The sequence below is a fragment of the Erpetoichthys calabaricus genome, chromosome 12 (assembly GCF_900747795.2).
Source record: "Erpetoichthys calabaricus chromosome 12, fErpCal1.3, whole genome shotgun sequence".
NCBI lineage: Eukaryota > Metazoa > Chordata > Cladistia > Polypteriformes > Polypteridae > Erpetoichthys > Erpetoichthys calabaricus.
The window spans coordinates 122,583,293-122,598,171 of record NC_041405.2 but is presented as its reverse complement, the minus strand read 5'-3'; the positions used below and the strand labels follow the sequence as shown (position 1 = coordinate 122,598,171).

Sequence of the window (14,879 nt, the reverse complement as noted above, 5' to 3'; positions counted from 1 at the left end):
GAAGGCCTATCTTTTAGAAAATCACTAGTAGTAACGTTTTACAGCTTCGAGTATTTTAATGATTTGATGAAGGTCTCAGTCTAACATAAAAATTTGCATTATTTTGTAGGTGCATTTCTGATTCCATACACCATAATGCTGGCCTTTGCGGGTCTCCCCCTCTTCTTTCTGGAATGTTCCTTTGGGCAGTTTGCAAGCCTTGGTCCTGTTTCTGTGTGGAAGGCTGTCCCAATCATGCAAGGTCAGTATAAACTGCATTGATTTTAAACAAAAGGCTTTTAATATTTCCATTAAATGTTGATTTTAAACTGTAGCTTAAAGAGCCTTCAGCGCATTAGTACTGGGATTTGCATTTGTTTCCTTCTAATGCACCAGCAATTTGGTCTTTAATTGTATTTTAACCACAATGAAGGGTAAAGCATTTTTTGTTGCCTGGAGTGTTACATGGTCTCAAATGTATCTAGCAATTTGTATGTTGGAACCCTTAAGCATGGAATAAATTAAATTAAAACAGTAATTCTTTTAAGATATGCTTAGTTGATAGACACTGCTTAGTGGCATGCAAAAGTTTGGGCACCATTGCTTAAAACATCTGTTAATGTGAATAGTTAAGTGAGCAGAAGATGAACTGATCATCAAAAGGCATAAAGTTAAAGATGACACACGTCTTTAATATTTTAAGCAAGATTACATTTTTATTTTCATTATTAACAGGCACAAAATACCAAAAAATTAAATGGGTGTGATGACAAAATTTTGGGCACCCAGCATGGTCAGCACTTAGTAACACTCCCTTTGGCAAGTATTACAGCTTGTAAACCCTTTTTGTAGCCAGCTAAGAGTCTTTTACTTGGGGTATTTTCACTCATTTGTCCTTGCAAAAGCCTTCTAATTCTGCAAGATTCTTGGGTCGTCTTGCATTAACTGCTCTTTAGAGATCTATCCACGGATTTTCAGTGATGTCAGGGGACTGTGAGGGCCGTGGCAAAACTATCAGATTGTACCTCTTGAGGTATTCCATTGTAGATTTTGAGGTGTGTTTCGATTATTATCTTGTTGTAGGACCCATTTTCATTTTAACTTCAACTTTTTTTACAGATGGTGTGGTGTTTGCTTCCAGAATGTGCTGGTATTTATTTAAATCCATTCTTCCCTCTACCGATCACATGTTCCCTGTGCCACTGGCTGCAACACAAGCCCCAAGTATGATCGATCTCCCCCATGCTTAATACTTGAAGAGGTGTTCTTTTTCTGGAATTTGGCACCCTTTTTTCTCCTAACATACCTTTGCACATTGTGGCCAAAAAAGTTCTGTTTGACTTCATCAGTGCATAGGACTTCTTTCCAAAATGCACCCAACTTGCTTAGATGTTCATTTGCAAACTTCAAGGGCTGAATTTTGTGCCTAAGACACAGGAAAGGACATACTTGTTCAAGTGTTACTGTCATAGAACAGTGCCCCACCACTCCAGAGTCTGCTAAATCTTCCTGAAGGTCTATTGCAGTAAAACAGGGTTTTTGTTTACCTAATCCAATGAGCAGTTATTTCAGAACGTTTTCTTGGATTCCCAGAGCTCAACTTGACCTCCACCATTCTGTTACCTGCTGTTTCTTAATAACATTATGAACTGAGGAAACTGCTTTCTTATAGCCTTCTCCTGCTTTGTGAACACCAAGTATTTTATTTTACAGAGTCCTAGGTAACTGCTTAGAGGAGCCCAAGGCAACTGAATGCTGGGACAAGGTTTAAGGAGTCAGAGAATTTATACAACTTTGAAGTATGCATCACCAGGGGTTTCCTAACGATGACTGTGAATGAGCCATTGCTGTAATAAATTAATTAAGGTCTGAGAACTTGGGAAAAGCTGTGAGACTTCAGATATCTTAGGGTGCCCAAAATTGTGCATGGTGCTCCTTTCGTTTTACACTATACAATTGTACAAAACAAAAATACACTAATCTTGCAAACAATTAATAAAAGAAATGTCATCTTTAACTTTATGCCATTTGGTGATCAGTTCATCTTCTGCCTGCTTAACTATTCACAATAGCAAACATTTTAAGCAAGGGTGCCCAAACATTTGCATGCCACTGTATAGCATTATGTCTAAGTGAAGTACAGTAGCTTGCATGGTGTAGACACGTGAACAAACCAAGGAGACGTTTTCTACCTGCACTGAACTAATCCACACAACAGGCACAAAGAAAACCAATGTGAGCAATGCAGCCATTTAAATGAAATGATCAATCATATTGACATGTCACTTAACCTGCTGAGGCTGCCAGGAGCAACACACCAAATGGACAGACCAGGCTATCCCATCCACTAACCTCTAGTTGGAGAATTCCCAGATGCTCCCCAGGTAATTCCAGATTAAGCCCACTGTAATCTAGATCAAGTAAGACCGAGGTGGCATGACACTACTTAATTAAAGGAAGTCAAGACTCAAACGGGTTACTGAATGCAATGCACGTTTTTTATTACTCAGTCCAACAACTCCACAAAATCACCCATCACTCCCACAGTTCCTCTATGTCCTGTCCGAAAGCATCATGGGAACTGTAGTGCTTATCATCTAATTATATATATTATATATATATATATATATACATATATATATATATATATATATATATATACACACATACACACACACATCTCACCACAAGTAGCAAATTGAAAGATTCATCTGACTCTAACTCACAAATCTGCAGTTGATTTATTGTTTATTCTTATGATTTGTAGAAGGGTACAGCCCGGACACAGACAGGCAGACACGTTGCAGTCCATCACCACACGTTTATTTACACTATTATTATACACAAGTCACTAAGTGCACCGCCACCAACAAACCCCAACAGACTCCCAAAGTCCTGGCTTCTCCTCCAAGCCGTCTCTTCCCTACACACACACACACACACACACACACACACACACACACACACACACACACACACACACACACACACACACACACACACACACACACACACGGCCTCTCCTTGCCGCCTCCTCTGACCTCGTCCACCTCCTCACCCGACTCCAGCCTTGATTGCAGGGTGACGGCTCCTTAAATAGGCGGCTGATTGAGGGCCGCACCCGGCCACCTGCCACAGATTACTTTTACCATCTCTCTAAACAAGACCGCAAAGCACTTGCATCTCTTCAATTGGCCTGTTTTCTTCCATAACCTGCACTTCAAGTATAGAAATGCTAATTAATTCTCATCCTGGCCACATCAAACTTGGTGGCCAACCATTCCAATGTATGCCGAGCACTATATAATCTGGTGAGCCCAAAAAGTCATGTACATGTAAACATTGTTTGTTTGTTTTTTCCCAATTTTTCATCCACAGGTGTTGGTGTTACAATGGTGCTGGTATCAACTCTTGTGGCAATCTACTACAACTGCATCATTGGCTACAGTATTTACTACTTGTTTGCATCCTTCCAGTTCCCCCTTCCATGGAGTGACTGTTTTGAATGGTCTGATGAGAACTGCAGTACGCAGCCCAAAGGTATGGATAACTGACCTAACAAACAGAATTGCCACCTCATGGTACTTGCGCTTTCTCTGCAGAATTTACATTCTAACTCCATGTTCACTTGGATTTCCTTGGACAGTTGTTCAAATGCTCTAAAAGTATGCTTTGAGCTTTAGTGATAATTTTAATTGATCACTTGTGTACAAGTGTGGCTCCTGGACAGGTTTAAGCTCTCTTAATTAACAACATAAATATATACACCGATGAAATGTACTACAGAAGACAGATGGAACATGCATAAAATGCTATAATTAATTTAGATAGTGAAAAGGCAATATATGATAGGCAGATAAATAACCAACTGAGTTCTCACTGAACAAATGACACTCTTTTCAGATGGCATCCCCACAGGGTGACTTAGGGGCAAACCCCATATAGAGTATAGAAAGCAACTGTCTTAGCTAAGTGAGCCAAAGGAGAACTCCGTCAGCATGAATCAGTCTTCTGTCTCCTTCTAAGTCCAACTTCAGAAAAACAGTGCATAGAGTGCTGTAATTAATTGACTTGTTATTTTGCAAAATATCTGGTGAGACTAATATGCCATGTTGGGTTGAATGGCCTGATTTTGTGAGGTTTTTCTGTGATGGAAGAGTGATAAAGATGGATGTGCAGGTTAAATTGACTGGTGAATCTAAGCTGGTGTGGCCTAAAGTGTACTATAGAATGACCTGGCACTCTACCCAGGGATGGCTGAGGCCTTGCACTCAGCAGTGCCAGGAAAGCCATCAGCTACACTGACGTAAGCATGTAGAGAATATAAAACACCAAAGTAACATTTTTTTATGATTCCTCTAAAAGCAAAAGCATATTAATGTTGTGTGCTCTACTGTGGGAAACAAAGAAAAACAAGCATGTAGTGTCAAGGTTAGAGGCAGTGAGACTTGAATAACCCATCATAAGAACAGTAAACCCTTAATGAGGAGAGTAAGAGCAGGTAATAAGAGTGCAGACAACCACACAGCGACAGAGACAGCAACTGAGATTAGGAACAATATATACATTATCTAAACCTGTTTATCCAGAGCAGGATCACAGGAATCCTGGAGTCTACCCCAGCAGGTTTGGATGCAAGGTAGGAAAAATTCCTGGTATGCAATATGTGTGACATGGCTGATGTTAAGAACAAAAAGAGTATGATATTTCAACTATCTATTTTGAGAGAGAGAGAGAAACATTGAAAAAAGGGGGATAAATATTTTAAAACATAATTCTGATACTGGATTATTTTCACAATACCAGGTATTTTGAGCTGCGAATATGAATTAAAAAATATAAATGAATAAATAGAGAATAAATACAAAAACACATGTTTATGTATGTTTAGTTTTTCACCAATTGGCAGACTCTCTTCACCTACCTACTTGTAGTTCAGTAGAGATGATGCCAACTCAGGAATTTTATAAGGTTTATATCACTTTGTTGTTAAACGACCTTTTGATAAACAAAAATGATTTGTCAGTAACAGTATGCTGATCTTGTATGATGACCTAGTTAGTCTCTTGGTCAGTGCCATTTATTTTCAGAAAGGATTTCTCCTGTGTAAAGTGGCAGGTGAATTATTGTCAACAAAATGCAGCCACCTGGGAAACGTTACTCACTCCTAATTTTTCACTCCATACGGTAAAGGTTTTGTTGACCAGCAAATTACGATTTCAGGCGTTCAAATTACATCTTGATATACTGTACAACAAATGCAAAGAAAGTTGGCAGAGTAAATCACTTTTTATTTCACACACTTCATGCACCAGTAGTCAGTTTGCTTTGTCACCACAAATGCTGTGTGAACAGCCGCCCTCCATCACCAGCCACTGTTCACTGGCTGAATATATGTGGGTGGCTTGTGGTGGATCACTTTCTATTTTACAGTTAAACATTACAAGGTTTAAAGACTAATGGCAAGACTATTCATTCAAAAACAAAAACTAAAAACATTTTCAGTAAATTATTACTTTATTTCAGATTACTTTATTTCAGTTAGTCTTTCCAGCTACATTAATAGTTTAGTTTAGTTTTAGTTTTCATTTCGGTTTTATTATTTTATTTCAGTTTACGAAAATGTTTTTTTAGTAATAGTTTCAGTTTTGATTTTAGTTTTCAAAAAGTATAATAACATTGGTATACTCTACCAGGAGTTACTCCAGGCCAATCTCTGGAATTTCAGCTTGAGCCAGAAGGGTCCTATATACTCCAGGGTCACTTGCTCACAGTGGCATCCATTAGAACCAAGAGAGACCATCCCTTTAGCTAATGCATTGCTAAAGGGCCAGACTACAGAGGCAGCATTCAGGACACCAGTTCATTTTGTTGGAAGGCCAGGTTCCAGCTGTTCCATCCTGGATATCTCTGCTCACACCTACAAGGACAGAGACATTGTATTGACTTCCTTCTAGTATTCCTTGGCCTTTGTCTCCCCATGGTGTCATTCAGGAAGCTGCTTCCAGGGCATTTCATCCTGCACCAACCCAGACTGCCAACACATATGGATAAAGCAACAGTCTGTTTACTACTGTGGGTATACAGCTTGCTCTTTTAACTGTATCCTGCCCATTTGGTGCAGTTTTTGCCCCCACCCTTCCCTTGCCAGTTTTTCAACCTCTTGTAATGGATACAGCTTGAGCTCAGGGGATGCTGCTCCAGAACAGCCCTTGTCCACTAAACTCTTTTCATATTCTTGTCTAAACATAAGAAAAATTGGTTGAATCTCAATGTATAATATGTTCTGTTCCTGTTAAACAAATTAACATACATTATGTTAAAAATGTTTCATATAGAAAAAGAAAGGCAGTCAACTGTAGACAGGGAACTTGAACAGATAAGCAGGTTAGAAAATGGATGAATGGAGATAACATTTTACCAAGGGTTACTGATGAGCAGCTTTAGAATTCTGTTGGGTGTGCTTTTTGCAACATTATGTAATTAATATAACACAAGTGCTGTTTTACGTACTTCGCTAAAAACTTTGTTGAAAGTTCGAAGGGCTGCAGTGTGTACATAAGCAAGAGTTAATACTTAACCAGACAAACAACACTGGAATCCCCTTCAGGTTGATTTGAGTGAAATTGGACTAAATGGACATTATTTTATCACATTTCCAAGAGTCAAGGCTTAGGGTTAGCCATTTACAAGGAAATATGCAGAGCACACTTATCACTAGGAACAAAGAAATTACAGCATGAATGGAATAAGTCAACAAATACATCATTGGTTCTTTTACAGAATTCTAAATCAAATGTCATCTTTCAAAGATGTCAAAACTTTTTGTCCATTTTCTAATGCATTACTTTAGTTCAGGGTCATGGAAATTGGTGCCTATACTGACAGGATTGGGCCCATGGTGTCAACAAGCCAGGTGTTCCACTCAGGACTGGCAATTGTTTTGAAGCTGAAAAGCCCCCTGGATTCCCATATCTTGTAATGGATAAAGCAGGTCCTCAGTTACTATTCAGTACTTCACTGTATCAAGGGTTGGTCGTTCATTTTCATGGACTCATTTCTTGGCCTAGGAGTTTTTATGACCCTGTTCTCAAATATATAGTTGATTAAATAGGTGATTGATTTGTCTGTTAAGAGGCCAAATACACCATAACATTTTTCTCCATTACTTGGTCTCAAAGACCATTGCTGTTATCTGTCTAAGATGAAGACTAGCGGAACACTGTGAAAGTCCTAGCATATTTCAAATTGATGATCTGTTTTTATTAAGACCAAAGTTCTTATGAAAGTTTTTCTTTCAGAATATTGCAACATTACATCTGCAAATGGAAGCTTTGTATTGGTCAATTCAACATGGTTAAACGACAACAATGCCACCTGTGAGGGATCAAATATCTTCTCCATTTCTGTGCAAAGACCGAGCGAACAATATTGGGAGTAAGTTTATGTTTTGTGTTTTGTTTGTATGTTGTTTATTTAAGCCTTTCTGAGTTTGTCAGCCAGCCCATAGGATGCTGAAATCCGCATTCTGGATCAGGTCTTAGGTCTTCTGAAGTGCTCAGAGCTTTTCTTTGCCTGGACCTCAGACATAAATGACCCTTTATGATGAGGCGCAAACCACTAGTAGTGTCGAGCTTTTAAGTGTTAGGCCATGTACAATGTGGATGAAACATACTGCAGCAAGTAAACGATCCAAGTATGAAAAGTTTCGTTTTCAATACATTAGCCAGCTTTACAACATTGCATGTAAAATATATTAATATGAATTAGTTTTGAAGAACAAATTCCATTTTTAACTTGGTTGATTTTCAGTCTGTACCTTTGGTGAAATAGTTTGTTATTTTGGCAACTATTACCTCATCCATTCGCAAGTAGTGAGATGTTATGGAAGAAGAACTACAGTGGTCCTCAAGTTTGCTCAAAATAAATTTTTTTGTTTATGATCACAAGTATTCTTATATATTTTTGGCGATTTTTCGAGGGGATATAACTAGTTATTTAGTAAAATGAGTGGCATAGTGGGAAAGGATGGCTGCTTTCCTAACTTGACTCCTTCCATTGTGACCAATTTCCACCTAGAGCCAATATTGTTGTGCTCTGTGATCTTTTTTTCTTGGTGTAGTTCCCAGATTGGTCACCATTGTAATCAATAACACACCTACAGGTACATGAGCCATTTTGGTATGTTGGCACATATTCACTTTCATGATTATTTTCAATTTCAATTTGATTTATTTTTAACATTATTTTTGCCATCTCCCTGATGATTTTGCAAACTTTTCCGTTATAGTGATGTACAGATTTGCCTTTACATTGCAGAGATGCTGCCTTGCATGCACTAATAGATGATAAAGGTGTTCACTGTCTTTTTGTGAGAGTGAGAGGTTGTTGAAGCTTTCCAATCTGAACACTGAATGTAATTAAAGAAGAGGCTCAACTTCCGGAAAAATAAATAATATCTTAATAATTTTAGGTTTACAACTTTAGCTCCTTTATAACTTATAATTTAATTATACCCCTGTAAAAAAAGTCACATTATTGATTGATCCTTGCCTGTTTTATTGTTACTAACTTAGCCTACTACTCAATATGAAACAAGCATATTTTTAAGGGACAGACATGCAAATTGGTCATAATTGTCACTAACAATAAATTACGCAGCAATATTATTGTCTAAATAATTCCATATCATAACACGTTGTCAGGGTCTGGTCATTATAATATCACTGCAATATTTTTATTTTTCTGTTTTTGTTAACTTTTTATTTTTTTATTTATGATTTGCATTTCTGGAATGTTAAACAGGTGCGTGACACTATTTAGCCTGAGCTGGAGTCGCTGTTCCTCTGCACTTTCAGTTCTGGGTACCAAACCTTTCTGAATTTAGTGTGACCTCTACGTTTACAATGTTTTTGCAAATTTTCAAGTTCTGTAACTACAACTTCATTTAGCCTCATGCACTGGGCTACTACAGTAATGCTGAAATGTAAAATGTACTGCCTGTGTGTGTTCTTATTTACATTGCTAAATTACTTTAGAGCTGTTATCATTGATCAACAAATGAGAAATTAAAGCAAAAAGGAGGCTTTTGATGACATTGGTATTTCTTAACAATTAAATGACATCTGCTCCGTTGGGCCCTTGAGCAAGGACCTTAACCTACAAATTGCTCTTGTCCTTGGTATGAAGTTAATCTGCATCCAGCCCTGTAAGCAGGTCCTCCAACTTGCAAGGAAAACCTGGGCGTTGGTGGCAGGATCGGCACTCCTGTCACAGTAAAAAAACTTCACACTCTTCAGTGTGATGCTGCGGTGTCAATCAGATCTCAATCTGGGTGGTTCGTCATGTTGCCTTGTCCAGCTCCTTAAAGCAGGTTTTTTATGTTGAACTTCTGTTTGCATATTTTAAACTTTATCTGTGTTACATTTTAAGCAAAGTAGCCCTTCGTCGATCAAGTGGATTAGATGAATCTGGAGGCGTTATCTGGCATCTTGCTCTCTGCCTCCTGCTGGCATGGATAATAGTTGGTGCTGCCTTGTTTAAAGGAATAAAGTCATCAGGAAAGGTATGGTATATTTTTATTTATGTAAATACACTTTATTTTTGTTGTAAAGGGAATTAAAAATAAAGAAAATAGAGCTTTCTGCTTTATATGGGAGAAGATAATCTGGTTGTTTTAATCTCTGAATAGAAGATATTGAACTGTTAGAATAGTTAGAAAGAAGGGATAAAGGCGTTATCTGCTATTGAGATTCAGCAATCATCCCCAGTCCACCAAGGCCTTTCTTAGCTTTCAGCATGTATCTGTTCACACATAAGGTATTTTCCCACCGTAGGAACTTTATTTTCAGGAGTTAATTGGTTTCTGCATAATGTAAGCTCTCGGCTATTATCTTGTTTTACATTCACACCACACAACAGGAACTATAACGTTCATGCAAAATGTGAAACGTGCAAAGAAAAGTAATGGTGTACAAAGTGATGCATGATCCAGAGTACACTTATTACTTCAAGGTGGTGCTGCACACCATCTTCACCCATAACTCTCCAAAGTACAAACTACTTTGGAAGATGGCTTCAGTGCTTGTGGTCAACCAATAAGCACAATTCGTCACCTGAGACCCATACATAATAGTTCCTAGTTGATCGAAAAGTACATAGCATGGAGTAGGAGCTGAAAAAAGTGTCAGGAACTACAAATTGCCCAGGTTCCAGTGGAGGGAATGCTACAAAAGTACCTGAGCTGCTAAAAATTTCTTGGTTCCTAAAAACGTTCTTGCAGTTGGAAAGTGCCTGTAGATGATGTACATGTGCAACACTAACTTACTTCTTGTCCTTGATGTTCTTAGGTGGTGTATTTCACAGCGATATTTCCTTATGTTGTTTTGATCATTCTGCTGATACGAGGAGTAACTCTGGAAGGAGCTCGGGAAGGAATCGAATACTACATAGGAACTCATTCTGACATTTCAAAGCTGTCTGACGCTGAGGTACACCATGTGTGATTTGATATCCTTGTGTGAAAATTAGAGCTTCCTCTTTTGATTTTGAGGCTTTAGGACTTTGCTTGTCTTCCTCTATGAATAAATGCAAGTTATTTTCACCACAAAACATAATATAAACATGTTATAGTAATTATTTTTTACAAATAAATTTAGAGGAGATTACATGGAGCTAGTAAATAAAAATTTATTAGCTACAAAAAGTAGATGTTGTAAGAGACAGACACCCCAGTGTCTCTGCACCCCAGGAAAATATATTCTGTTTGTCTGTTATGAGATTTTTTAGGGAAGAGAGAGTGACAACATTGAATTTTTCTGAGCATATGTAAGTAAGAATTTCAATGTACTCTGTACTTGTGGAAACAAAAACCCTATAAACTTAATACCAAGATATTTCTAAAATTTCCATCAGCCCATTTTCTAAACCAGCATAGTCCAAGGCAAAGCAAATAGTGTGCAAAGCAAACAAGGCTGCTGTTTCAGTTCAAACCCGTAACTCCCATCTTCATCTTGTTAGAAGAAATGTAACATTTTTGTCAGAATTTAACCTTTGGAGTCATGTAAACACATGCATTAAAAAATTAGATTAAAGAGTAAGCCCAGACATTCACTGGGATTTTCAGGTTATTGACCAGAGTACATAAACTGGCTCTGTACATCCCCTTAAACTGTTAATGAGTTTAGGCCAGATGCTCCCATTGTTAGGATGTAGCAGTAATCAGCCCTTAAATTAATATTTAATATTAACTTAATATTATATTTCCTTTTTTGTTGTTTTAAAGGTTTGGAAGGATGCTGCCACCCAGATCTTCTTTTCCCTTGGTACTGCATGGGGAGGCCTTGTTGCTTTGTCTTCCTACAACAAATTCAACAACAACTGCTATTCAGATGCAATTGTTGTTTGTGTGACCAACTGCGCTACAAGTGTCTTTGCTGGATTTGTCATCTTTTCTGTTCTTGGGCACATTGCTTATATATCACATAAGCCCGTGTCTGAAGTCGCCCAGTCAGGTATTGGGACTACTCTGTACTCTCACAAAGAAAGGAATAAAAATATGTTTTGTTTAATTGATCAATTGCTATTAAAAAGTATTCTTTATTGGAATATTAGGGGGCTTTGCCCCCTGCTCGCTTTGCTCGCCAACCCCCCCGGCCTGTGCTACATGCCAGCCACTTCTCGTCTCTGACGCTCGCATATGTCGATTTCACTTTCACCAAACAACAAATCTTTTAATTCTCATGGATACGCCTCTTCATTGGGAAGAAACACTACTTTTCCTTGATTTCAACGTGAATTAGATGATCAACAAGTCTCCAACTAAAAGTTTAAATGCAAACAGTATACTTGATCTCTTTTCGCTGTTCCATTATTTCACCAAGTAATAATTTCCGTTTGTTTGCGCTAATGCTATCTTTACCATCATTTTTTTGAGACTTTCAAATTTTAGTACTTTCATTATCTCTAACCTGCTCTGCATGTGTATCGTGCCAATGTTTTTGAATTCTTTACGACGTTCTACTTTGTCATCTATTCTTTGTCTTTTATTTCCGGCCCCGGGCGTGGTTAAATCTCTTGACACAAAGTCTTGTCTCACAGGACGTGAAAGTATCTCTCTCAAAAAGTCACATCTCGTCCCAGGATTTTTTTATTATAATAGAGAGAAAACGCAATGGAAGCACATAGTTGTACTGCACATTGTTTAGTACCGATACACATATTCAGTGTCTTCAGTTCAGATCACATGCCTGATCAGTGTTTGTGTGGAACTGGCACATTCTCCCTAGTGAGATGTTAATACACCGATTTTCCTCACAAATCCCAAAGATGTGCATGTTAGATTATCTAACAAGAGATTATAAATTGGCTTCATGTGGGCCCTATGATGGACAGATTCCTTATCCAGAATTGATTCCCGGTATGTGCCCAGTGCAGTCCACATCAGTTTTCCCCCCCTAAATTCAAACTCCACAACAGTCATCATTTGAATGGAATTTCAAGTTCTCCTCATGTAAGTTTTTGTTGGGCATTATGGTTCCCCTAACATCTCAAATAAGTAAGGATAATGTAACTAGTAACCATAAATGTTTTATTTTAAAGTAAGTGGACACCTTATTTGTGCTGGAATTCCATCCAGTGTTGGTTCCTACATTGCACCCAGTGGTGCAGTTATAGCCTATTGCTCTCCACAACTCTATATTAGAAAAAGCCAATGCACAAACTAGTTGAAGAGATGAATTGTTAATCCTAAATTGTAAATCTGACACTTCATACTATTCTGATATTTGCTACTGCTACATCAGTTCTCAAGAAAGTGACAAACACAGATTGAACTAAGGGTCAGTGAAAGTCTGCCAAGTATAAGTAAAATTATGGCCTAAATTTTAGTATGACTTGGATTATCCTGGGCTCCTCTATCCTAGACTGCTCCTTCTTAGAGTTGCCTTTCACCCCTGCTGAAATGGAATATATTTGACTTAACCCAATTCTTTTAATCTCTTTAGGCTTTGGCTTGGTTTTCATTGCATATCCAGAAGCCCTTTCAAAGTTGCCCATATCACCACTGTGGTCTATCCTTTTCTTCTTTATGCTACTGACGCTTGGTATTGACAGTCAGTTTGCAACAATTGGTAAGTCTCCCAGTTTGTAATGGTTTGCATATTATTCTGTCTTGATATGTGATTTGTTATTTATAACTGCTCATTTTTTGTCTACCTGAACATATCAGTGTAGGCGGCCATTTTCAGTTTCCAACTGAGGTGCCTTTCTAGGTTCTCCCCACGTTCACATGAATTTTTAGTTGGAATACTCTCCTAAAAACCCATCACCCCTTCATCCTGGGTCAAAAACTGGTAATATGATTAGAATTCAGTTCTTGTTTAGGAACCTGTAACACAAGTATAGGTGCAATATGTAGTTGTTCAGGAAATGGATGATTTTTTCAGCATCAGAGATGGATTTTCCATGTTTATTTAGTTAGAGATCTTCCGGTCTATCCACATTTAGAGAAATGTGGTACAAGTGCATATCATTTTTTAGAAAATTTGAGTGTGATATCACACTGATGACAATAACATTGATGCCTGGGTAAAAGAACCAGGAGGTGGGGAAAGGAGAAGATCTAGAAGTGTTTAATATTGCCTGACGTTTCAGTCCAGCCTGCCTTTCACTTAATTCAGTAATTCAGATCTCCATTCTCTAGGTCACCTGGCAATAGGGAAAATAGTCATCTTGCTCTTAGATTGTCCTCTTTCCATTTAAGCATAAAAGTCCATGAGAATACCCACGCATTCAGTATTGATTTCTAAAACACTTAATATAGCTACTTAGTGTTATGCTGAATCCACAGGAAAAAAGGTCAGTCCTACTATCATGGTGGTGTGACTACACATTGTAGGCCACATTCCCATTCTTCATCTGTTCTGTAATTATGTTCTCCCATTTTGACCACTGCATTTCATTAGTGAATTTAAAAACCTGCTGCTGTGTCAGGACTAAAATAAAATAGTAAATTGTCTCTCTATAGCAAGAGACTGTAATTTTCTAATAACAAAAATGGCAAAGTATGCTGATGGGATGAATGGAAATCAGGACTCTCTTAACCAGCATCATTGGCCCCGGGGCAAAGTAGTGTGCTGGGGCCCCTGTTTTGATAGCAAAACAGAAACATGCATAGGAATCAGAAACATTGTGGGCCCCTATGCTCCTGGGGCCCCCGGCCAGTGCCCATTGTGTCCATATGTTAAGGTGACCCTGATGAAAATGACTGAATTTTCCTATAGTGCTTTAGTAAAGTGTGTAATAACAGACAAGACAAGAGAAATGGAAGTTATAGAAAAGGGTAAAACCTGTCTGGGTTGAGTGACATCCAAAAGTGTGTCAGAACCAACTCAGGGTTGCTATGTTTCATATCGGGTAGACAACACTGGTTAGAGGTCATCTAAGCACATATTGCTTCATGAAAAACTCTTGAATATTTTTTCTGGAGTTGCAGTAAATGAATGCTTATATTTTTTTAGAAACCATTACAACAGTGCTACAAGATGAATTTCCCAAGTACCTTCGTTCAAGGAGAGTCCTCATTACAGTAGTTGTCTGTGTTGTGCTTTATCTTCTTGGCCTGCCCTGCGTAACTGGGGTAAGTAAATCTTTTGAGTTAACCTGATGGGGGGTAGGGAGAAGGAACAGTTTAATATGGAAAAATGGTTAAGTTGTCAAAAATTATGCTGTTATTACCAAGTAGCTGATAATGTAATTAAAACTGACGGTGATGTCTTGTAATGACTAAGGAAGTGCACTTCTGATCTCAGGGCTGAAGGTTTAAAATCACATCCCTGGCTCTCTAGGTGATACTGAACGTGTTACTTCTGCCACCGGTGCAGTAGCAGTTAGGAAGTAAG

At 38.2% G+C, this 14,879-nt stretch overlaps 1 protein-coding gene across 1 annotated transcript in view; it reads left to right on the top strand.

Moving 5' to 3' along the window:
- LOC114663145 (sodium- and chloride-dependent neutral and basic amino acid transporter B(0+)-like) overlaps positions 1 to 14,879 on the top strand; it is a 151,948-nt gene that overhangs the window by 16,433 nt on the left and 120,636 nt on the right. Inside the window, exons 3-7 of the mRNA XM_051935438.1 lie at positions 110 to 241; positions 3,358 to 3,519; positions 7,281 to 7,416; positions 9,412 to 9,544; positions 10,329 to 10,469. Coding sequence (XP_051791398.1) covers positions 110 to 241; positions 3,358 to 3,519; positions 7,281 to 7,416; positions 9,412 to 9,544; positions 10,329 to 10,469 — 704 coding nt within the window. The remainder of the gene's footprint in view (positions 1 to 109; positions 242 to 3,357; positions 3,520 to 7,280; positions 7,417 to 9,411; positions 9,545 to 10,328; positions 10,470 to 14,879) is intronic.